The sequence below is a fragment of the Bubalus kerabau genome, chromosome 5, assembly GCF_029407905.1.
Source record: "Bubalus kerabau isolate K-KA32 ecotype Philippines breed swamp buffalo chromosome 5, PCC_UOA_SB_1v2, whole genome shotgun sequence".
In the NCBI taxonomy this organism is placed as follows: Eukaryota; Metazoa; Chordata; class Mammalia; order Artiodactyla; family Bovidae; genus Bubalus; species Bubalus kerabau.
Window position 1 is genome coordinate 89,605,389 of NC_073628.1, and position 24,113 is coordinate 89,629,501.

At 40.3% G+C, this 24,113-nt stretch overlaps 2 protein-coding genes across 4 annotated transcripts in view; one reads left to right on the forward strand and one right to left on the reverse strand.

Moving 5' to 3' along the window:
- The window catches only part of EXO1 (exonuclease 1), a 47,108-nt gene extending 32,347 nt beyond the window's left edge, over positions 1–14,761 (reverse strand). For 2 of the 3 annotated variants that reach the window (XR_008714881.1, XM_055582170.1), the window contains exons 1-9: positions 14,634–14,761; positions 14,054–14,248; positions 12,456–12,629; positions 9,426–9,545; positions 7,530–7,653; positions 5,028–5,165; positions 3,906–4,118; positions 2,258–2,445; positions 1,474–1,570 (exon numbers count right to left, since the gene is read on the reverse strand). Coding sequence is in view for 2 of the 3 variants with exons in the window: in XM_055582170.1 (XP_055438145.1) it covers positions 1,474–1,570; positions 2,258–2,445; positions 3,906–4,118; positions 5,028–5,165; positions 7,530–7,653; positions 9,426–9,545; positions 12,456–12,616 (1,041 nt within the window). In the remaining variant the exon portion in view is untranslated. Of the gene's footprint in view, positions 1–1,473; positions 1,571–2,257; positions 2,446–3,905; positions 4,119–5,027; positions 5,166–7,529; positions 7,654–9,425; positions 9,546–12,455; positions 12,630–14,053; positions 14,249–14,519 lie in introns of all 3 variants that reach the window. The other variant, XM_055582171.1, reaches the window with a different exon arrangement.
- On the forward strand, positions 14,584–24,113 carry LOC129654270 (uncharacterized). The gene is made up of 2 exons (XM_055583773.1): positions 14,584–15,148; positions 23,676–24,113. Exons 1-2 carry the CDS (start codon positions 14,584–14,586, stop codon positions 23,771–23,773), a joined length of 663 nt encoding a protein of 220 aa, XP_055439748.1. The 3' UTR covers positions 23,774–24,113.

Consider the following 24,113-nt stretch of genomic DNA (forward strand, 5'->3'; position numbering starts at 1 on the left):
AGCCAGGGGTGGGGGAGGAGCAAAATAGATGAAGGAGATTAAGAGGTACAAAAGACTAGGTATAAAATAAATAAGTTACAAGGATGTAATGTACAGCACAGTGAATATAGTCAATACTTTATAATAACTTTGTATGCAGTATAATCTACAGAAATATCAAATTACTATATTGTAGAATTGAAACTAATACAGTTGACCCTTGAACAATGTGAGGGTTAACCTGAATATACCTGACAGTCAGCCCTCTATATTTATAGTTCTCTATCACCTGTGGAATCAGCCAACCATGGATGGTGTGCTGCTGCTGCTACTAAGTCGCTTCAGTCGTGTCCGACTCTGTGCGACCCCATAGACGGCAGCCCACTAGGCTCCCCCGTCCCTGGGACTCTCCAGGCAAGAACACTGGAGTGGGTTGCCATTTCCTTCTCCAGTGCATGAAAGTGAAAAGTGAAAGTGAAGTCGCTCAGTTGTGTCCAACCCTTAGCGACTCCAGGGACTGCAGCCTACCAGGCTCCTCCATCCACGGGATTTTCCAGGCAAGAGTATTGGAGTGGGGTGCCATTGCCTTCTCCGAATTTGTGGTGTAATAAGTGCTAAAAAGAATAAGGGTTATAAAAGGAAGCTGATAAGAAATAGAGTTTGCTTTTGATTGTAGATAGATTTAAGGTTATAAGAAAGTACTTATGAAGACACAGGAGACATTTAGAATTATTGTGGCCGGTACACAGATTAGAGACTGTTAAAGATGTGCAAGTTCTCTGCATAAAATGAGATAATTAGAGTCAAGGTGGTGGTGGTTTAGTTGCTAAGTCGTGTCCAATTCTTGTGACCCCATGGACTGTAGCCTGTCAGGCTCGTCTGTCCATAGGATTCTCCAGGCAAGAATACTGGAGTGGGCTGCTATTTCCTTCTCCAATTAGAGTCATAAGAACTTATTAAGGAATAAATTTGAACATAAGAGAGATCAGAGTCTGGAAATATGACCAGAAAAGAGAGAACGATGGGAGCATACATCACAAGAGACATACTATTGGGAAAAAGTAGAAGAAAATAGGAAAGGACTGAATGACATACAGCAGAGGTACTCAGTAAGTACTGCTAAACTGTGAATGAGAGAAAAAAAGTTTTTACTCCCAAGAGGTATTTCTAGATTTGAGTCTTCAACAATGCCAAATGCTAGAGGTGGGATTGGGTGAGATGAGAAAAAGGCACTAAGCACTTGGTATATTCAAAGAAAATGTTCAAGTATAAAGGTCTTATATTATGTGGTCACTTTTTAAGAAAATTAACCAATATACCCATTGGTTCTAAGAGACATATTTTCTCTAGAATTGAGTTGTTTTCAATCAACACTGCACAGTGCTTGGATGTAGAAATGTTTAAAAGATGTTTACTAAGTGAAGATTTGCCTTTAGTATTAGTTCCTAAGCAATAACAAAACATGCTTTTAGAAAGAAGTCTTTAATATGTTACCATGGCAGTGTCTGGATTGTAGTCATCGATCTGCTCGAGAGTATTTATATCTTTATTCCCAAGTGCTATTTGAAGAGCTATAGAATCATCAACATACCTAGGTTGGTGAGATTAAGGAAAAACAATTTTACTAACAACCAAACAAACAATACAGTATTAAGACAGCAAAGTGTTGGTCTATTGTCAGAGAAAACCTTCAGGTTTATGACTTCAAAGGACCCTACTTCCTTTCCACATTTGGCTTCACTGAAACCACATGATAGTTTACTAGTCACAGCAGGAGTTGGCGATTTTCTGAAGCAAAGCCCCACGGCATCAGTTACTCCCTGTCAAGGGAGATAGAGAGGAAAGCCCTGCCCAGGTGACTCACAGCTACACATCACCCTGTATGTACGTGGCCAGTGGCTCTGCGGACAGCATCCTCAACTGGTGTACTCACATGACCAGAGCATTCTTCCTGATTAACTGAGCTTGCTTACTATGAGTGGTTCTCTTCAGTGCCACCTCTGGAGTATGTACCTTAAGTGACTGACTGTACATGTTTCTGTCAAATCAACCGAAGTAATTAGCAAGTTATAATGGATGAGCTTCAGGTTTATAAATAGTTACTCTAAATTTTTAACTCGCATGATAATTAAATTTAACAAAATAAAGATTCCACTATATAAAAAAAAAGAAAGCCAAAAACAATTTGCCAGCTTTTGACTGAATGTCTAGCTAAAAATACCACCACAAAGATATGGAAGGAGTGCAAAGTTCTACCATTCTGGTTCAGAAAGGATACTGCCCAGCATAGCTTAGTGTTTTGGGATCAACATCATCTTCATAGGCATTCAGAGGGATGAGTTTCCTTTTGATGGGATCAAAAACTAGTTGATAGAGGAAAGTATTGTTGGCCCGAATAAATCCTTTGATGTAATCTTCTGGTACTGTTATGTTCATCTTGAGATAATGTCCAATTTTCCTGACGACCTAATAATGAGTATAAATATATTTATGAGTTATTTAATACCTGAAGATAAAGAATAGGGGAAGTATTATTCCCAAGATCCATCACTTTACATTAGAGAAGGCTGAGGAGGGATAGAAAAATCAATTGCTTTTTTTTGGGGGGGTGGGTGGAATAATTGCTTCACAATGTTGTGTTAGTTTCTGCTGTACAATGAAGTGAATCAGCCACATGTATACATATTTCCTCCTTCTTGGACCTCTCTCCCATTCACCCCAACCCACCCGTCTAGGCCATCATACAGCTACATTAAAAACCTCAACCAGTAAACACATCATGACTTAAAATTCAAAGATATGTTCTTCGCCTTCAAAGTCTCTTTCATCCAGAAAGCAAAAACAAAACACACAATTACCTGAGAATTAAAAAAAAAAACAAACACAAATATTTGTAGATCATATTTCAAAAAAGAAGTCAACATTTTAACTTCAATTAGAGTCATGGATGATTAAAGCTGGAAGAGATGAAGAAGAAAGACCCAGAGGCCTGACGTGATCCTGAAGTCACAGGCTAGTTAGTACACGTTGCTCTATTTCAAAATCTGCTACCATCTCCCAACCTTGAGATCTGTCTACTTCAGTACACCACCCTTGGCCCTGAGGACTCACATTTTATAATCTTGGAAATTCTGCTCTGCAAACTCTAAGGGCTTAAGAGAACTACCCAAGGTACAGTGAGGGTAGGAATAATCTACTTCATTTTTTAAGGAAAAGACACCAGAGAATTTATACAGCAGTGATGAAATGAGGTCTCAGAGTTTCTTTAGAAAATACATGACACTTCCTCAAATTGTATGAAGAAGTAAGAATCTGGCTGTATTTTATTAAGCCAGGTTAAAGAGATTCACATAAATGTGCAATTCCTCTCATTACTTTCATTTGCTTTAGAAGACAACTACTTCTCATAAAAATATATCTATGTTAAAATGCAATGCATTAATTATTGTTAATTTTAAGTGAATTAATAAACATTAAAATTCTTCTCTTTCAATTTCTGACTCAGTAAATTTCAATAGCTATAACCCATATAAACAAAAATAATTGTCACAAAGAGTTTTTAAGAGTGTAAAGGGATCCTGTGAGACCAAAAACTTTGAGAACCGTTACTACAGAGTAACAGGACAGAAACAAACAAAAAAAAATCGTGCATTTTAACATGAATTCAACCCTAGAATATCTTATCCTGAAGTTTCTTTATATTAGTCTTCATTTTCAAAAAACTACTACTAATTTTTTGTCAACTGCTGAAAACAGGATTCATCTGCTGCCAAAGCAAAGCTGTAGTGTTTAATCATTTCTCCTTTCAATGACACAATATTGGTTGTGGATATAATAGAATATTTAAGATCCATATTCTGAGTGATTCATCTATTACTTAAGAATTGCTTAGAAACTGAACACAAGAGTTGGTAAATCACTCTTACCTTTAAAATATCTGGATTGTTGGCTAGTCTTAGTAGTTTGCAGGCCTTGGCTAATCCAATCCCACGCAGTGATGAAAGATAGTCACAGCCTGAAAGAATGCACATGTAACGGAACTTCTCTTCTGTGAACACATCCCCAAGCTGTTTGCACATTCCTAGACGAGCCTGATCAACTTCTAGTCCATTTCCAAACTGGTCCATTTTTAAAATAACCTTCAAGAGGAAGGGAAACTGTGAACACCTGTAAGAGTCATTTTTATTTTTCATCATCTAATCCACGGCAGCATTTCTAAGAAATCTTTCCAGTTCTTTATCATAAGTGAGCAGCCAGATACGTACGCCAGGTAATTATTGCGAAATTTTCAAATAAGTTAAATTGAAACACAGGCCATGGCTGGACAATGTCATATGCCAGTACTCAATCGTTTAGCCTCTGGTGTAAAGAAGGCCCTTTCTGCACCTACTTCCTACCTGCACTACAGGGTTATCGTGTCAAACAGCACTTCTTACAAAAAGCATCTTCTCCTTACCTTCCACTTTTACATATTAAAGTAACCCTTTGCTTAGTCTTAAAGTAATACATGTTACTTGTAGAAAATTTGGAAAACAGAAATTCAGGAAGAAAACAGAAATTGCCCCAAATGTCTTATCTATCACTATTACCCAGCATCAACCTTTTCACAGATCCTTCTCGTCATTTATGAAATAGATAATATAAATAACATAGATATTAACAAAAATGAGATCACCCTACAGTTTTGTATCTTAATATCATAATAAAAATTTCCATTAAATAGTTTTATACATAATTCTAAAAAACTGCAAAGCATCTCATTAGTAGATAAGTTAGCTTATTCACCTAATCTAATTGAGAACTATAAAGCATATAAGTAATCATTATTAAAATATAAGACTATATTCCACTACAGAATTTAGAGAAAACAACAAAATTCTCTAACTTTAAGGGCTTAATCTGAAAAATCATTCAGATTATACAAATGTCAAGCAGCAAAACCTTTCTTCCCATTTTAAATAAAATAATTATTAACACCATAAATAGATATTAGTTGCAGGTATTATATAAGATAAAAAAACTTCAGCTCCTTTATTTATGTTAGGTACCTTTTTACAGCCAAAAGCAAGGAGATCAGAGTCCTCCGTAATTACAGCTTGTACAATGCCAGCCTTGTTAAGATAGGCCAGCTGTGCATCCGCTTCATATGGGGCCACAAGACAATCTACTCCCTGAGACCGAGCAGCCTGTGAGAAAGGATGAGTCAGTCTCAAGAACAGCATCTGGAAAGCACTGAACAACTTCTTGTTTCAAACCAATTTATCACCAGCCTCAACATGTATTGAATACATGCTAGTATTATTTTTGGAAGTCATTTCCTTTGAAGTACAGGTTTCTACTTTTAGTCCTAAATATTGAACTATCAGTTCAGTTCAGTCACTCAGTTGTGTCCGACTCTTTGCGACCCCATGAATTGCAGCACGCCAGGCCTCCCTATCCATCACCAACTCCCGGAGTTCACCCAAACTCACGTCCATCGAGTCGGTGATGCCATCCAGCCATCTCATCCTCTGTCGTCCCCTTCTCCTCCTGCCCCCAATCCCTCCCAGCATCAGAGTCTTTTCCAATGAGCCAACTCTTCGCATGAGGTGGCCAAAGTACTGGAGTTTCAGCTATAGCATCAGTCCTTCCAAAGAACACCCAGGGCTGATCTCCTTCAGAATGGACTGGTTGGATCTCCTTGCAGTCCAAGGGACTCTCAAGAGTCTTCTCCAACACCACAGTTCAAAAGCATCTTCAGCGCTCAGCTTTCTTCACAGTCCAACTCTCACATCCATACACGACCACTGGAAAAACCATAGCCTTGACTAGACAGACCTTTGTTGGCAAAGTAATGTCTCTGCTTTTGAATATGCTATCTAGGTTGGTCATAACTTTCCTTCCAAGGAGTAAGCGTCTTTTAATTTCATGGCTGCAGTCACCATCTGCAGTGATTTTGGAGCCCAAAAAAATAAAGTCTGACACTGTTTCCACTGTTTCCCCATCTATTTCCCATGAAGTGATGGGACCAGATGCCATGATCTTTGTTTTCTGAATGTTGATCTTTAAGCCAACTTTTTCACTCTCCTCTTTCACTTTCATCAAGAGGCTTTTTAGTTCCTCTTCACTTTCTGCCATAAGGGTGGTGTCATCTGCATATCTGAGGTTATTGATATTTCTCCCGGCAATCTTGATTTCCAGCTTGTGCTTCTTCCAGCCCAGCGTTTCTCATGATGTATTCTGCATAGAAGTTAAATAAGAGGGTGACAAGATACAGCCTTGACATACTCCTTTTCCTATTTGGAACCAGTCTGCTGTTCCATGTCCAGTTCTAACTGCTGCTTCCTGACCTGCATACAGGTTTCTCAAGAGGCAGGTCAGGTGGTCTGGTATTCCCATCTCTTTCAGAATTTTCCACAGTTTATTGTGATCCACACAGTCAAAGGCTTTGGCATAGTCAATAAAGCAGAAATAGATGTTTTTCTGGAACTCTCTTGCTTTTTCCATGATCCAGCAGATGTTGGCAATTTGATCTCTGGATCCTCTGCCTTTTCCAAAACCAGCTTGAACATTTGGAAGTTCACAGTTCATGTATTGCTGACGCCTGGCTTGGAGAATTTTGAGCATTACTTTACTAGCGTGTGAGATGAATGCAATTGTGCGGCAGTTTGAGCATTCTTTGGCATTGCCTTTCTTTGGGATTGGAATGAAAACTGACCTTTTCCAGTCCTGTGGCCACTGCTGAGTTTTCCAAATTTGCTGGCATATTGAGCTATATGTAGTCCTATATATTGAATCATATAGCTGCTAATAAATCTTTTTTAAAAATCAGTGTATGAATTAGGGAAAAAGAAATATTGCTATACATTTGGTGGGGGTGGGGGTGGGGGAATACAAGCTGCAAACTCAATTTTTCAAATTATAGAAATCTACCATCTTAAGAATGACTGTGCTCTAAAGAACACAAGCCGCTTGTTTCCCCACAATCTCTTACCACAGAACACAAGCCTGACACTGAACTGATGAAACTAAGAGACTCTATAACTATCTATCTTCCCATTTGTTTATCAAATAGTTTGAACACAGACCTGAAAAGGGGCTGTGTGGGCTGTGACTGTGGGTGTGCTGACACTAAGATTTATGGTAACAGGTAATAAGGAAAGAAGCTTCTAAGAAGCAGGTCAAGTGGAACTGATCTGCTGCAAATCTCCTGAGCTGGCCAGTTGACTTCAAGAGATCTCTGACAGACACTCAAGAGTAAGTGCTGAAGATTATGAGAGTGGGGTGGGACTGAACCTCTAGGAATTTATTCCTTCTGTCTCTGCAGAAAACATTTATCTATGTAAGTGACTCATCTAGAAAGTGAGAGCTGAGGTGATTGTTCCTCAGGATTTCTTCTTTGGAAATTGCTGGACTCCTCTCTTCTACCTAGATATTCTTCTCTTCTTCCTCTGACAACCAGCTTTCCTAAAGGTTAGACCCAGAATAATCCTCGTCCCTTCACCTCCTTGCTCTCCCATTAACCTAAATGAACCGTGTAATCTGTTACTTTAGCTTCTTATTTAGCTCACTTTAATTACGTTGTGGGCCATAGTATGTGTGATATTGATAGAACGTATGAAACATTCTCTGGCTTCTGAGACCTTCCCTTCACGAAGAAGCTGCTTTCCTTTAAGGAGACTGGCTTGTCGTCTTCTGCAAGATTAAAAAAAAAAAAAAAAAGTGAGAAGAGGACTCAAAATATTACCATATTATACCCTTGAATTGTATTCAAGAATTTTTTCTGGAATAAAAAATGCTTGACTCATATGAAAGTGCACACCTGTTCCTTGACTATGCTAACCCAGATCTTTTGGGCTTGTAGACAAAAAGAACACGGATTTACAGTGCCCATATGCACAAGCTAATCATCAGACTTTCTCACAGCACTGCTACATGTCAAAAGAAATTGAAGTAATGAAGACACCTTAAGAAAATGTAAGTCAAGGCTTTTATACCATTAAAACTAACTTTCCATTATAAAGGGTACAACTTTATCAACCCCTCTTAGTGAGGTTTACTTCCATTTGGGGCTGACTCACACTAGCTTTAACAACTACGCCCAGTAGTATCTCCTGTACAGCATAATGACTCCTAAAAACCAACAGAGGATAAAAACAAGAATAGATGAAAGTAGTAGAACAGACGCTTCACTAAAATGCTTCACTAAAATTCTTAAAAGAAAATACAGAAATTCTTTTTAAAGTCTACTGTAAAAATACTAGATTCTGTTGAGTTAAATATGAGATACAATTTCAATTAAAACTACTAAAAGAATAAAAATAGAGTACATCACTTTTCAAATAGAAATAGAAATAGAATTGTCCCTAGAAATAAGGGACAACAATAAGAGTGGAAAAAACAATCAACCCAGAAATCAAACAAGGTAGGACATATATATTAGTAATTAAGATCAAGGTAAAAAGAATAAAACTGCAGTTTTAAAAATGACAAAGACTGATGGAATCGATAAAAAATTACAGTGATGCATTCTTTATAAAAGACAAACTTAAAACCAATGACATAGTAAAAGTCAACAGAAAAAGAAATTAGAAACATACAAAATAAAATTGTTATGGCTATATTAATATCAGACATAATAGACTTTAGAACAAAAAAGCACAGAAATTTTAAAAGTCAGTGCATATTGTTCTTATATGTCAAAAAAATAACAAATTCTAAACCTGAATGCTACCAATAAAATAGCTTCAAAACAAACAAAGCAGGAAAAAAATGGACAGAACTACAAGGGAACTGACAATTCCACTATTATATAAAATTTTAACATACTTTTCTTAGTAATTGATGGATTAAGTAAAGTGAAAGTTGCTCAGTTGTGTCTGATTCTTTGTGCCTCCACTATAGCCAGTCAGGCTCCTCTGTTTATGGAATTCTCCAGGCCAGAATACTGGAGTGGGTAGCTATTCCCTTCTCCAGGGGATCTTCCCAACCTAGGGATCGACCCCAGGTCTCCTGCATTGCAGGCGGATTCTTTACTGTCTGAGTCACCAGGGAAGCCCAAGAATACCGCAGTGGGTAGTCTATCCCTTTTCCAGGGGATCTTCCTGACCCAGGAATCATGCTGGGGTCTTCTGCATTGCAGGTAGATTGTTTAGCAGCTGAGCTACCAGGGAAGCTCATTAAGTAGGATTAAGTAGACACACATTTAAAAAAACATTCAAAAAATCAATAAGGATATGGAAGATTTGAATACTACAAGCAATAAGCTTGATTTACTGGACAGACATAAAACTATCCACTCAATAACTGAGGAATACACATTCCTTTCCAGCATACATGGAACATTTAAGGAAATTCATTTAGGTATGAGTTTAAAACAAGCCTCGACAAACTAAAACAAAAGAGAAATTAGTATCATAGAGACCACAATGTCAGACCTTAAATAATTACGTTAAGGTATCACTTACTCTCTTCTAGACTTTTCCACTTCCTTTTTAGAAGGTAAAGTACATCCATCAAATACCAGGATAGGCTTGATCCCATGAGATAGTAACATATTTACCAATTTCATACAAAATCCTACATACCTATGAAAATGAAGAAAAATAATTAAGAAATATAAACTCTAATTCGGACTTGGATTCAAATCCTGCCTTGGATCCTAATGGGCTATGGGCTATATGTTTTCTTTAGGTGTAGATTAAAGACTTTTACATTCCTGAAGTTCTGACATTGCATTATTCTAAATCTAATCTTTTTACCTCTCCACCCTCCCACCACTGTTTTCTTTTGCTTTGAGAAATTTCAAACCTATTGAAAAGTTAAAGGAACAGTAGAATACCTGATTTCTCCAACAACACCATTATTATACCCAAGAAACCTAATAGTAATATAATATTATCTAATATACAGTCTATATTAAAATTTATCCAATTGTCTCAGTAAGGTTATAACCAGTGGTGACCTAATAAACGTGCAACAACCAGTTCTGGGGAAAGGGGTGCCTGATTTGTAGCGTTTGTCAATTTCCTTGACATGCATATTCTACAATGGTGGATAAACTACTAATGTAGGCTTATTAAATGCTGAACTGGGAGAAGATGGTGTATAGGAAGCTCATGTAAGTTGACTGTAGCACAGCTCTGCTACAGTTTCCCCCCCAGAGCAGGATGCAAACAAGAATCATGTATTGCATTTAGATTTTTATTCTGGCAAGACAATTAAAATTACTATGTGTAGAGTCATTCCAGGGTCACAAGGATGGTTCAACACATGTATATCAAACAAGGTGATACATCACATCAACAAAAGAAAAGACAAAAACCACATGATCATCTCAATAGACACAGAAAAAATACCTGACAAAATTCAACATCCATTCATGATAAAAACCCTTATCAAAGTGGGTACAGAGGGAACATATCTCAACATAATAAAAAGTTATTTATGACAAACCCACATGAATATAATACTCAACAGTGAAAGCTCAAAGCCTTCCCACTAAAATCTGGAACAAAACAAGGATATCCTCTCTCACCACTTCTCTTCAACATAATACTGGAAGTCTTATATACACTAATCAGATAAGAAAAAGAAATAAAATGTATTTAAATTGGTAGTGAAGACATGATACTATGAATAGAAAACCCTTTAGTCTTCACACAGAAACCACAGGAACTGATAAACGAACTTAGCAAGGTAGCAGGATACAAGATTAATGTACAAAACCGGTTGCATTCTTTTATATTAACAACGAAATGGCAGAAAGGGAATGTAAACAAACAATCCCTTTTGAAACACTTAGGAATAAATCTCACCAAAGAGGTGAAAGACATATGCTGAGAAGTATAAAACATTAAAAGGAAACTGAAGATGATTCAAAGAATGGAAAGATATCCCATGCTCTTTGATTGGAAGAATTAATATTGTTAAAATGGCATATGACCCAAAGCAACCTATGGATTTAATACAATATCTATGAAAATACCAATGACATTTCTCCCAAAACTAGAGTAAATAATCCTAAAACTTAAATGGAACCATAAGAGACCTAGAATTGCCAAAGCAATCTTGAGAAAAAAAAAAACAAACCAAAGCTGGAGGCTCCTGCTTAACTTCCCGGACTTCACACAATACTGCAAAGCTATAGTAATCAAAATAACACGGTATCAGCACAAAAACAGGCACAGGGATGAATGGAATAAAATACACAGCCAAAGAATAAACTCACACACCTCTGGACAGCTGATCGTCAACAAAGGAGGTGATCTAGGCTACAGACCTGTGGTTGCCAGAGGCCGGACCTGTGGAGTTCATCTGATAATAAAAGCTATCCCCTGCACTCTGGATAGCTCTTTCAGTTACTCAAAAATATTAGAACCCTTAACAAATACCAATAAATAGGAGATAAAGTTCTCCTCCTAGGGAAGAGAATTAAAAGAAACACTGAAGGCAGCACTGAAAACAACTTGCAGTTTTGAACTATTACTGCTACTGCTCAAATTCAGTTCAGTTCACTCAGTCATGTCCGACTCTTTGCGACCCCGTGGATTGCAGCACGCCAGGCTTCCCTGTTCATCACCAGCTCCCTGAGCTTACTCAAACTCATGTCCATTGAGTCAGTGATGCCATCCAACAATCTCATCCTCTGTCGTCCCATTCAAATTCAGTGGTGGAAAACAAATCACTTTCCAAAAATGATTACAACAGTTGAGAGTGGCTGAAATGCCCAGACTCTCCACTTTTGGTCAAATTAACTTGATAGGCCTGAAAGCCCCAAACACACAGCTACTTTTCAATAATGATTTCTCTATTGCTGTCCATCCCCACCCCCTCCTCCATTTTCTGTAAACAAAAAGGGTCATTAATGTCCTTTGTGCTTAAGTACATCAGACTAAGATCTGTGAGCTTTTCCTCTAGGACATAAAGTATGCATTGCAGAAAAGAAAATACATACTAGTGCCCAAATCCCCGTGGAAAATCTCTGTCTAAAAACTATGCTTGCTTGTTTTTCTAGGGTTTCTATTTAAAAAATAAAGAAGGCATTTGTCCTGCCTCAAATGAAGGCACAGAGTTATGAGTGGATATCAGGATGGCCACTATTTTGGGGCCCAAGTGAAGTAAAAGGGAATGAGAACACCATGTCCCTTAGAAACAACTGGCTTGTTTGGCTAACAGGGCTTAGCAAATGTGTTGCCTATGAATTCTGAAGTCACCATGGATTTTTAGAATATTGTTAAAAAGTTTTATCTTAGATAATAGAAAAAAGAAGAGACTCTTTGGCCTTTGTCCATTAGTGTCCTAATACTCTGGCTTATTAGAAAGAATGGAAACTAGACCTCCATCAAAGAAGGAAATGTTCCCTGGCAATATTCTAAAGCATATATTCTCACTTCTTAATAAACCCTGCACTGAATAAAAATGACTCCTTTCTGAAAAAAGGTCATTGCAAGTCTCATTCTTAACTGGCAAAGAATTAATATAAGATCCAAACTTACTTATCAGTAGGTTCACCTTTGGCTAGCTTTTCTGCACAAGCAACAGCTCCTTTGTGAAGCCAGCAATATGTATCCACAGCTACCACCTGCCCTTTATACTTCCTCATGTGGATAGGTTCAGAAGCTTCTTTGATAAATTGCAGCAATCCGTGTATCCCCATAGTGCCAAGTTAACTATATGATATAAAAAGAGAAAGGGAAAACAGCAAAATTTAAAGCAAAATATATTTACTGCAAAGTTTTGGAAAAATAAAGAAAAGAGCTTGGAAGTTGATATAGCAACTGTTATTGTTCAGATATTTGAGAATCACTGCTCTTTAATATTTTAAGTGGGCCCCTCTCTGTCAAACAATCTCCATAGTCTAGTACCCTAATCTGATGCCACTTGATAGTTCCTTAGTGTTTATTCTTTCTAAAGTGCTTTCCCATTTGGAATCATGTTTACTCTAAGCCCTTAACACTGAACAAAGCAGGTAGAAGGCACTAAAAAAGTATGAGTCTGTCTTCTCTCCAAAAAGGCATTGTTTTATAACATCTATAAAAGCGTGTATGCTATGATATCACCTGCATCTGCACAGGCATTATATGAAATAACATGCAAAATACTTCATAAGACATTTCAACCAAAAAATAAAACAAACAATTCTAGAACTAAAGCTGTACTTTTTTAGGACTGAAATTTACCACCATCAGAATGCTTTATTCCAAGCAACGAACATTCTGTTAATAAGCAGTGGTGGTGCCCAGGGGCAACTCCATTAGACTCTCTGAAAACTATTCCCAAATAAGGAGAAACTGCACCTGCTGTCCAATTAGTTTCGAGAAAAATGTTTTAGCTTTCCACCCTCTTCCATCCAAGTTGCAGCCCCAAGCCTCCTTTCTATACAGAAACCTGTAGCTGCCAATCCTTTCCCAAGCAACTACTGTCCCCTCCTCCAAACCCCATGACAAAAACTGAGCAGTTGCTTAGCATTTCCTAAAATAGATCTCTCACAAGAGGTATTAAGTCTGGGAGGAAAAGAAGAACGTACAAGATCAAAAGACAGACTTACGCTGTTGATACCCTCTATCAAAGTTCTGATAGTCTAGTACAGCGGTTTTCAAATTTCAGTTCTTCCTACAGTCTAAATTCCACTTCTAGGGACTATGATTCACTAGTCCTCGAGTGAGGTGGGAATTCTGCATTTTAAACAAGGCAGGTCATTTGGATGCAGGAGGTCCTCACACCACAATTTATGAAAAACAATTAGTCTTCTACCTCTCAGAGGTTCCTAAAAAGAGTTTTCTTCTTTTGAGGAAAATTGACATAGTATATGCTGGTGTTTAGTCGCCAAGTCGTGTCCGACTCTTTTGCGACCCCATGGACCGCAGGCTGCCAGACTCCTCTGTCCATGGGACCTCCAGGCAAGAATACTGGAGTGGGTTGCCATTTCCTCCTGCAGGGGATCTTCCCCACCCAGTGATGGAACTCTCATCTCTTGTCTTCTGCACAGGCGGGTTCTTTACCACTAGCGCCACCTGGGAATCCCCAAGGCGGATTCTTTACCACTGAGCTACCAGGGAAGCCCGACACAATACATATATTTCGTGAAACTTACAAGTTTCTCCTAAATGTTTCCTCTTTAGCACGATGAAACAATGGAGGAGATCGGGGGTTTTAGGCACAAAGCGTCCTCAGGGGACCGCCCGCGGCACCCGGCAGTACTGACAACACAACGTCATTGCTCCATCCCCTCTCTCACGGACTGGAAGGGGGGCCCACACGCCCTTTCCAGAAGACACGTTCCTTTGGCCTGCACAACGTGAAGAATATACTTGTCAAGCATTTGGAAGGTGGGAGCTTGCAGGTAAACCCGCCCTGGTAGCTTCCGCAGGAAAACGAAAGGACCCTCCTTCAGTCAGCCAAACCGCAGCCCTGGTCTGGCTGAGCGCGCTCCCCTGGCCCATACACCCCCGCACCGTCCCCCAGGGCCGCTGCAGGGTCTAGTAACTTGCCAGATGCTCCTCTTCTGCCCCTAAGACCCGGGATCCCAAGGGCAGGGGCGGGGACCAGCCCGGATCTACCGCGTGCTCTGCACAGCTGGCTCCGCTTGCTTCCCGGGGAGGTCCCTCTTCTCCCGTCCGTCCGATGGCAGCCACGTGCGGACTCAGAAGCCCAAGGCCACGGCCCGCACTCACCTGTGCCGCAGCGCGCCAGCCAGCTGCGCCAAAAGCTAGAAGCAGGGACGCAGCGCAGCACGGAGGGCCGGACTTTTCAATTTGCGCGGGATGGCCCGAGACTCCGCCCAGAAGAAGTGACGTCACCTCCTCTGCGACGTCTGCTCCGCTTCCCACGGCTCCCCGCTTCCTGCCTGAGTCACCAGGTCCTGGCCACCTGGATACCTGCATCCACCACCGCAGTCAGCCCCTGGACTCCGAAGCGTCCTTATGGAGGATGAGCGGAGCTGGCTCAGCTGCCTTACAGGGCATGGCTCCCGGAACGCGCGTTGAGCTCCTTTCGCAGGCTGATGGAGTCGTGGATCTCTCCCAATTGCGGCCTCAGGTCCAGGCGCTGAAGCTGGGAGAACGCCGCCCTGTGTTTATGTTGAGGTTTCTAAACTTAAAAAGGGTCCTGGCTGGAACTGTCCCTAGTGCTTGTGTTGTGCTGCTTACCCTGGCTCTTAACAGGCGCTGCACGTGGTTCCAGGGACACAGTAAGTGCAACTTGAGGTATATATTCTTTGGACCCTTCCTGTAGACTTCCAGAAGTGGAGGAAGCGCTTACTAAGTAATTTAATTGATAAGTGACAGAGAGTCTTTACGTAAACTAACTGGACGGGCTCCTCTGCCCTCTTCTCAACTAAGACTCAACCTTGGTCTATAAAGACTTGAACAGTAACATAGTTTGTAACATCAAGTCCACATCCTTTGGGCTTCCCTGGTGGCTCAGTGGTGAAGAATCTGCTTGCCAGCGCAGGAGACACGGGTTCCATCCCTAGGTCGGGAAGATCCCCTGGAGAAGGAAATGGCAACCCTCTCCAGTATTATTGCCTGGAAAATCCATGGACAGAGGAGTCTGGCGGGCTACAGTCTGCTGCTGCTGCTAAGTCGCTTCAGTCGTGCCCGACTCTGTGCGACCCCATAGACCGCAGCCCACCAGGCTCCCCCGTCCCTGGGATTCTCCAGGCAAGAACACTGGAGTGGGTTGCCATTTCCTTCTCCAATGGCATGAAAGGGAAAAGTGAAAGTGAAGTCGCTCAGTCGTGTCCGACTCTTCGCGACCCCATGGACTGCAGCCCACCAGGCTACAGTCTATGGGGTCGCAAAAGAGTGGAACTCGACTTAGCAGCTGAACAACTACCACCACATCCCTTGGGTCACCCCAGCCCCACTTGAAGTGCCTAACTGAGAAAGCTCAAGGCTACCAAAAGAATTCAGCATTTGTTCCCGTTAACATCCAAAGACAAGATCTCTATCCCCAGCGTCTCTAAGAAGGGAGGAGGTTAACTTCCATAAATTCTGGTTACTAGTCTCAGGTCAGTTCTCCTTCCCATTCTTTTTTATTTTTCACTCCCTGACTCTACCGAGTCACCACGTACACACACCCCTATTTTCTCTTGAAACTGCCCAGTCACTTCTGTACAAATCCAGAGTGAGTTCACTTCATGATTGACACTTTTCCTTATTGCAATATATTACTGACTGAAGTCTGTCCTAACCACCTTACCTGGTGTCCTGCTTTATCTTTGGCCTGGAGAAACTAACCAAGCAGTCATGAAAATGGGTTATGGTACATAGACTTTAAAGACATTTTTTATTTTGGCAGCCACATGGGGTGAAACTTCGAGTCCTCATGAGACTCTGGACCTGATTACTGTCTTCTTGGGAATATTGCAGAAAAAGAAATTGGAAAGAACCTTAGGTTAGACCACAGAATATACTCTTGGCCCAGGGATGGGCATGAATGATAAATTCAGACTCAATTTAAGGAGTTAAAGGAGGAAAAGTGATTTTAAAAAGGCTCCCATTTTGACTGCCCACTCTGCATGTTTTTCCTCATACTTCTTTTTAAAGTCTTTTCATGATGAATCTAACATCTATCATGTCAACATACTACCTTATAAATTGTTGGAAAGATGTCACTTGGGGGAAATATGCTAAGTGGGAACGTGGCTGCCTCCCCCAAGTCTAGTCTTAATAGCTGAGGCTAGGAGAGGAGGTCAGAAAAACGATCTTCCTCTGTGGTTCCAACACCTGTACAGCAGTAGACCTCACTCTGGATCAGCTTGGAGCTGCCTGTAGTGGAAGTGGGGTGAACAGTTCCAAACTGTAGTAAGTGGAAAAGGGATCTAAATGTGGGTGGGGAGGGGGGGAGGGGGGCCTTAGAAAGGAGCCCAAACATCAAAAATATGCCCACTGCATCATGAGACTTGACAGGTTACTGCCCTACGAACAACCCATATCTTTATTACTAATTTGACTCCAAAGGTTCTAGACAGGACTCTTGGCTATAGTGTTTAAAAACTAAAGAAGAAAATAGCAGTTAACAATGATTTCCTAAACAGAATATTTTTACACTTTGGGAAGGTAAAACCATTTGAATCAGTTCATGCAGTTACTTACTATTGGGTTGGCCAGAAAGTTTGGGTATTTCCATAACATCAATGCATGCCTTAGGTGTGCCTGTCCGTACTAGGTGATATGGGGAACACAAAGAACTGGTTACTGTCTTTAAGCAAGTTTCTGTACACAAAACATATATTCATCAAAAAGTGAAATCACAAATCATGATGATGTGTTAATAATTCTGAAATGAGTGGCACGACCACACAATTATCAGCTTAAAATTCAGTTGTCTTACCAGCTCTCTGAAGTCTTTCATGACATGTGCCCAAATATCCTGTGATGACCTCTGCCTTGACACTTCTCATACTATTTTATTTGACTTTGTCCCCCAGATTTACCAGATAATAATATAGGCCCAGTTACATTTGAATTTCAGGTAAACAGATACATTTTTTTAGTACAAGTATGCCTAATGCAATATTTGAAACATTCTAAAAAAAATTTCCACGTTTATCTGAAATTCAGACATACCTGGACAACTGGGTACGTAGCACATCTTCTTCATCCATTCACCCATCAGTAGACATTTGGGTTGTTTTCACACCCTAACTATTGTAAATAATGCCGTAATGAACATGGGGTGCATGCTGCTAAGTCGCTTCAGCCGTGTCCGACACTGTGTGACCCCATAGATAGCAGCCCAACAGGCTCCCCCGTCCCTGGGTTTCTCCAGGTAAGAACACTGGAGTGGGTTGCCGTTTCCTTCTCCAATGCGTGAAAGTGAAGTCGCTCAGTCGTGTCCAACTCTTAGCGACCCCATGGACTGCAGCCTACTAGGCTCTACCGTCCATGGGATTTTCCAGGCAAGAGTACTGGAGTGGGTTGCCATTGCCTTCTCCATAGGGGTGCATACAATTTTCTAATTAGTGTTTTCAGATTCTTTGGATAAATACCCAGAAGTGGAATTGCTGGGTCATGTGATATTTCTAGTTTTAATTTTTTGAGAAATCTGCATACTATTTTCCACAGTGGCTGCACCAATAGTGTAAAAGCTTCCTTTTTCTCCCACATTCTCTCCAGTATTTCTTGTCTTTTTGATTATAGGCATTCTAACAGAAGTGAGGTGATTTATCGTGGTTTTGGTTTGCATTTCTGTAATAATAAGTGTCCTTGAACATCTTTTCATGTGCTTGTTTGACATTTTATATCTTCTTTGGGAAAATGTCTATTCATATCCTCTGCTTTTGTATTGTTTGGATTTTTTTTTTATGTTGAGTTGAATGAGCTATATATATATATATATATACCTATAAATTTAGGTATATAAATATATACCTATATATTAATATTTATATTTAAATATGTATCTATTTACCTATATGTGCTTGAACATCTTTTCATGTGCTTGTTTGACATTTTATATTTTCTTTGGGAAAATGTCTATTCAGATCCTCTGCCATGAACATGGAATATCTTTACATTTATTTGGGTCTTCTTTAATTTCTTTCGTCAGTGCCTTATAGTTTTCTGCATACAGGTCTTTTATGTCCTTGGATAAATTTATTCCTAGATATTTTATTGTTTTTGATGTAACAGTAAGTGGAATTATTATTTTTTTGTTTCTCTTTTTGATATTTTTTATCAGTGTATAGGAATGCTAAAAACCTGTGTGTTGATTATTTTAAACTGAAACTTGACTGAATTTGTTTATTTTAGCAGTTTTTTTGTAGAGTATTTAGAATTTTCTATATATAAAACAATACATGTTTATGAAGGATCAGATCAGATCAGTCACTCAGTTGTGTCCAACTCTTTGCGACCCCATGAATCACAGCACACCAGGCCTCCCTGTCCATCACCAACTCCCGGAGTTCACTCAGACTCACGTCCATCGAGTCAGTGATGCCATCCAGCCATCTCATCCTCTGTCGTCCCCTTCTCCTCCTGCCCCCAATCCCTCCCAGCATCAGAGTCTTTTCCAATGAGTCAACTCTTCGCATGAGGTGGCCAAAGTACTGGAGTTTCAGCTTCAGCATCAGTCCTTCCAAAGAAATCCCAGGGCTGATCTCCTTCAGAATGGACTGGTTGGATCTCCTTGCAGTCCAAGGGACTCTCAAGAGTCTTCTCCAACACCACAGTTCAAAAGCATCAATTCTTCAGCGCTCAGCCTTCTTCGCAGTCCAACTCTCACATCCATACATGACCACAGGAAAAACCATAGCCTTGACTAGACGAACCTTTGTTGGCAAAGTAATGTCTCTGCTTTTGAATATACTATCTAGGTTGGTCATAACTTTCCTTCCAAGGAGCAAGCGTCTCTTAATTTCATGGCTGCAGTCACCATCTGTAGTGATTTTGGAGCCCCCAAAAAATAAAGTCTGACACTTTTTCCACTGTTTCCCCATCTATTTCCCATGAAGTGATGGGACCAGATGCCATGATCTTCGTTTGTTGAGCTTTAGGCCAACTTTTTCACTCTCCACTTTCACTTTCATCAAGAGGCTTTTGAGTTCCTCTTCACTTTCTGCCATAAGGGTGGTGTCATCTGCATATCTGAGGTTATTGATATTTCTCCCAGCAATCTTGATTCCAGCTTGTGTTTCTTCCAGTCCAGCGTTTCTCATGATGTACTCTGCATATAAGTTAAATAAGCAGGGTGACAATATACAGCCTTGACGAGCTCCTTTTCTTATTTGGAACCAGTCTGTTGTTCCATGTCCAGTTCTAACTGTTGCTTCCTGACCTGCATACGAATTTCTCAAGAGGCAGATCAGGTGTTCTGGTATTCCCATCTCTTTCAGAATTTTCCACAGTTTATTGTGATCCACAGTCAAAGGCTTTGGCATAGTCAATAAAGCAGAAATAGATGTTTTTCCGGAACTCTCTTGCTTTTTCCATGATCCAGCGGATGTTGGCAATTTGATCTCTGGTTCCTCTGCCTTTTCTACAACCAGCTTGAACATCTGGAAGTTCACGGTTCACATATTGCTGAAGCCTGGCTTGGAGAACTTTGAGCATTACTTTACTAGCCTGTGAGGTGAGTGCAATTGTGCGGTAGTTTGAGCATTCTTTGGCATTGCCTTTCTTTGGGATTGGAATGAAAACTGACCTTTTCCAGTCCTGTGGCCTCTGCTGAGTTTTCCAAATTGGCTGGCATATTGAGTGCAGCACTTTCACAGCATCATCTTTCAGGATTTGGAATAGCTCCACTGGAATTCCATCACCTCCACTAGCCTTGTTCATAGTGATGCTTTCTAAGGCCCACTTGACTTCACATTCCAGAATGTCTGGCTCTAGGTCAGTGATCACACCATCGTGATTATCTGGGTCATGAAGATCTTTTTGGTACAGTTCTTCTGTGTATTCTTGCCACCTCTTCTTAATATCTTCTGCTTCTGTTAGGTCCATACCATTTCTGTCCTTTATCGAGCTCATCTTTGCATGAAATGTTCCTTTGGTATCTCTGATTTTCTTGAAGAGATCCCTAGTCTTTCCCATTCTGTTGTTTCCCTCTATTTCTTTGCATTGATCGCTGAGGAAGGCTTTCTTATCTCTTCTTGCTATTCTTTGGAACTCTGCATTCAGATGTTTATATCTTTCCTTTTCTCCTTTGCTTTTCACTTCTCTTCTTTTCACAGCTATTTGTAAGGCCTCCCCAGACAGCCATTTTGCTTTTTTGCATTTCTTTTCCATGGGGATGGTCTTGATCCCTGTCTCCTGTACAATGTCACAAACCTCATTCCATAGTTCATCAGGCACTCTATCAGATCTAGGCCCTTAAATCTATTTCTCACTTCCACTGTATAATCATAAGGGATTTGATTTAGGTCATACCTGAATGGTCTAGTGGTTTTCCCTACTTTCTTCAATTTCAGTCTGAATTTGGCAATAAGGAGTTCATGGTCTGAGCCACAGTCAGCTCCTGGTCTTGTTTTTGCTGACTGTATAGAGCTTCTCCATCTTTGGCTGCAAAGAATATAATAAATCTGAGTTTGGTGTTGACCATCTGGTGATGTCCATGTGTAGAGTCTTCTCTTGTGTTGTTGGAAGAGGGTGTTTGCTATGACCAGTGCATTTTCTTGGCAAAACTCTATCAGTCTTTGCCCTGCTTCATTCCGTATTTCAAGGCCAAATTTGCCTGTTACTCCAGGTGTTTCTTGACTTCCTACTTTTGCATTCCAGTCCCCTATAATGAAAAGGACATCTTTGTTGGGTGTTAGTTCTAAAAGGTCTTGTAGGTTTTCATAGAACTGTTCAACTTCAGCTTCTTCAGCGTTACTGGTTGGGGCATAGACTTGGATTACTGTGATATTGAATGGTTTGCCTTGGAAACGAACAGAGATCATTCTGTCGTTTTTGAGATTGCATCCATTCAGACTCTTTTGTTGACCATGATGGCCACTCTATTTCTTCCAAGGGATTCTTCCCCACAGTACTAGATATAATGGTCATCTGCGTTAAATTCACCCATTCCAGTCCATTTCAGTTCGCTGATTCCTAGAATGTTGACATTCACTCTTGCCATCTCTTGTTTGACCACTTCCAATTTGCCTTGATTCATGGACCTGACATTCCAGGTTCCTATGTAATATTGCTCTTTACAGCATCAGACCTTGCTTCTATCACCTGTCACACCCACAGCTGGGTATTCTTTTTGCTTTGGCTCCATCCCTTCATTCTTTCTGGAGTTATTTCTCCACTGATCTCCAGTAGCATACTGCGCACCTATTGACCTGGGGAGTTTCTCTTTCAGTATCCTATCATTTTGCCTTTTCATACTGTTCATGGGGTTCTCAAGGCAAGAATACTGAAGTGGTTTGCCATTCCCTTCTCCAGTGGACCACATTCTGTCAAATCTCTCCACCATGACCCGCCCGTCTTGGGTTGCCCCACGGGCATGGCTTAGTTTCATTGAGTTAGACAAGGCTGTGGTCCTAGTGTGATTAGATTGACTAGTTTTCTGTGAGTATGGTTTCAGTGTGTCTGCCCTCTGATGCCCTCTTGCAACACCTACCGTCTTATTTGGGTTTCTCTTACCTTGGACGTGGGATATCTCTTCAAGGCTGCTCCAGCAAAGGGCAGCCATTGCTGCTTACCTTGGACAAGGGTTATCTCCTCACCGCTGCCCTTCCTGACCTTCAACGTGGGATAGCTCCTCTAGGCCCTCCTACACCCGCGCAGCCACAGCTCCTGTGAGTGTCCAGGAGTCTCCAGCGGAGCTGTGGGTTGGTGATGGCCTTCTGCAGGGTTGGGGGTACTGAGTATAGCAGTATGTGCATGGGATCACATGAAGGATATTAGCCTATGATTTCCTTTTTTGGATTGCCTTTGTCTAGTGTTTGTATTCGGAGAAGGCAATGGCACCCCACTCCAGTACTGTTGCCCGGAAAATCCCATGGATGGAGGAGCCTGGTGGGCTGCAGTCCATGGGGTCGCTGGGAGTCAGGCACGACAGAGCGACTTCACTTTCACTTTCCACTTTCATGCATAGGAGAAGGAAATGGCAACCCACTCCAGTGTTCTTGCCTGGAGAATCCCACGGAGAAGCCTGGTAGGCTGCAGTCCATGGGGTTGCACAGAGTTGGACACGACTGAAGCGACTTAGTAGTAGTAGTGTTTGTATTGGGTTAATACTGATTTTGTAAAATGTGTTTGGAAGGGTTCCTTCCTCTTCAGTGTTTTAGAAGAGTTTTAAAAACATAGGTATTAATTTTTTTGAATGTTTTATGGAATTTATTAATACCAGTGAAATCACTTGTTCCTGGGCTTCTGGTTGTTGGGAGTTTTTTATTATAGTTTCAATCTTGTTACAGTAATTGGTCTATTCAGATTTTCTATTGCTTCATGACTCAATCTCATAAGATAGTATGTTTTTAGAAATGTATCCAGTTCTTGTGTATTGCCCACTTTGTTGGTGTATAATTTTTCATAATAGTCGGATATCATCCTCCATATTTCTGTGGTTATCAGTTGTAATGTCCACTCTTTAATTTCTCATTTTATTTATTTAAGGCCTCTTTCTTAGTCTAAGTAAAGGTTCTTTTCAAAGAACTAGCTCTTAGTTTCACTGATACTTTAGTCTCTTTCATTTATTTCCACTTTGATGTTTATTATTTACTTTCTTCTAATTTGGGCTTTGTTTGCTCTTCTTTTTGTTTTTTTTCCTAGTTCTTTTAGGGGTAAAGTTAAATTATTTAGGATTTTTCTTGTTTTTTTGAGGTATCCTGTGCTGCTACACTTTCCTGCATTGGAGAAGGAAATGGCAACCCACTCTGGTGTTCTTGCCTGGAGAATCCCAGGGACGGGGGAGCCTGCTGGGCTGCCGTCTATGCGGTCGCACAGAGTCGGACACGACTGAAGAGACTTCGCAGCAGCAGCAGCAGTGCTGCTACAAGCTTTCCTCTTAGAACCACTTTTGCTGCATTTATAAATTTTGATATGTCCTATTTCTGTGTTAATTTTCTCTATATATTTGTAAAATTTCTCCTTTTATTCTTTGATGACTCATTCATTGTTACTCACTGTCCAGTAGCATGTTGTTTAGTCTCCACATTTTTGTGTGTGTTTTTTTTTCTTTTGATTGATTTCTAGTTTCATACTGTTGTGGTCAGAGAGATTGCTGGATGTGATTTCAGTCTTCTTGAATTTACTGATACTTTTTTTGTGACCTTACAGGTGATCTATCCTGGAGAATGTTCCATGTACACTTGAGAAGAATGTGTATTCTGCTGATTTGGGATGGGATGAAGTATGTATGTATTAAGTCTACATGATCTAATACCATTTGAGTCTAATGTTTCTACATTGATTTTCTGTCTGGATGACCACTGATATTTATTCTCAGGTGTTCCCAACTTGGTAGGAGTAAAATCTGCTAGCTTGGAATAAATCTAATTATGTCATCCTAAAAGGTGCTAGGATATCACCCAAAATATCCTAGCCACACCCAGAAGGTTGGGTGGACTTGGCTTCAAAACTGGGTCAAATAGCAGATGGGATTTCAGGATATTATGAAATAAAAATAACCAGGATTTTGTGACCAACATTATATCTTCCACAATAAATGAATCCAAGAATTCGTTTAAATTAGATTATAAAAAGTATAAGCTTTAT

What these genes read in the sequence shown, in the direction of transcription:
- LOC129654270 (XM_055583773.1), top strand. Translation starts at nt 14,584, where the DNA reads ATGGCAGCCACGTGCGGACTCAGAAGCCCAAGGCCACGGCCCGCACTC. An exon ending in CACGTGGTTCCAGGGACACA is followed by an intron (nt 15,149 to 23,675) that starts GTAAGTGCAACT and finishes GTGACCTTACAG; the next exon opens with GTGATCTATCCTGGAGAATG.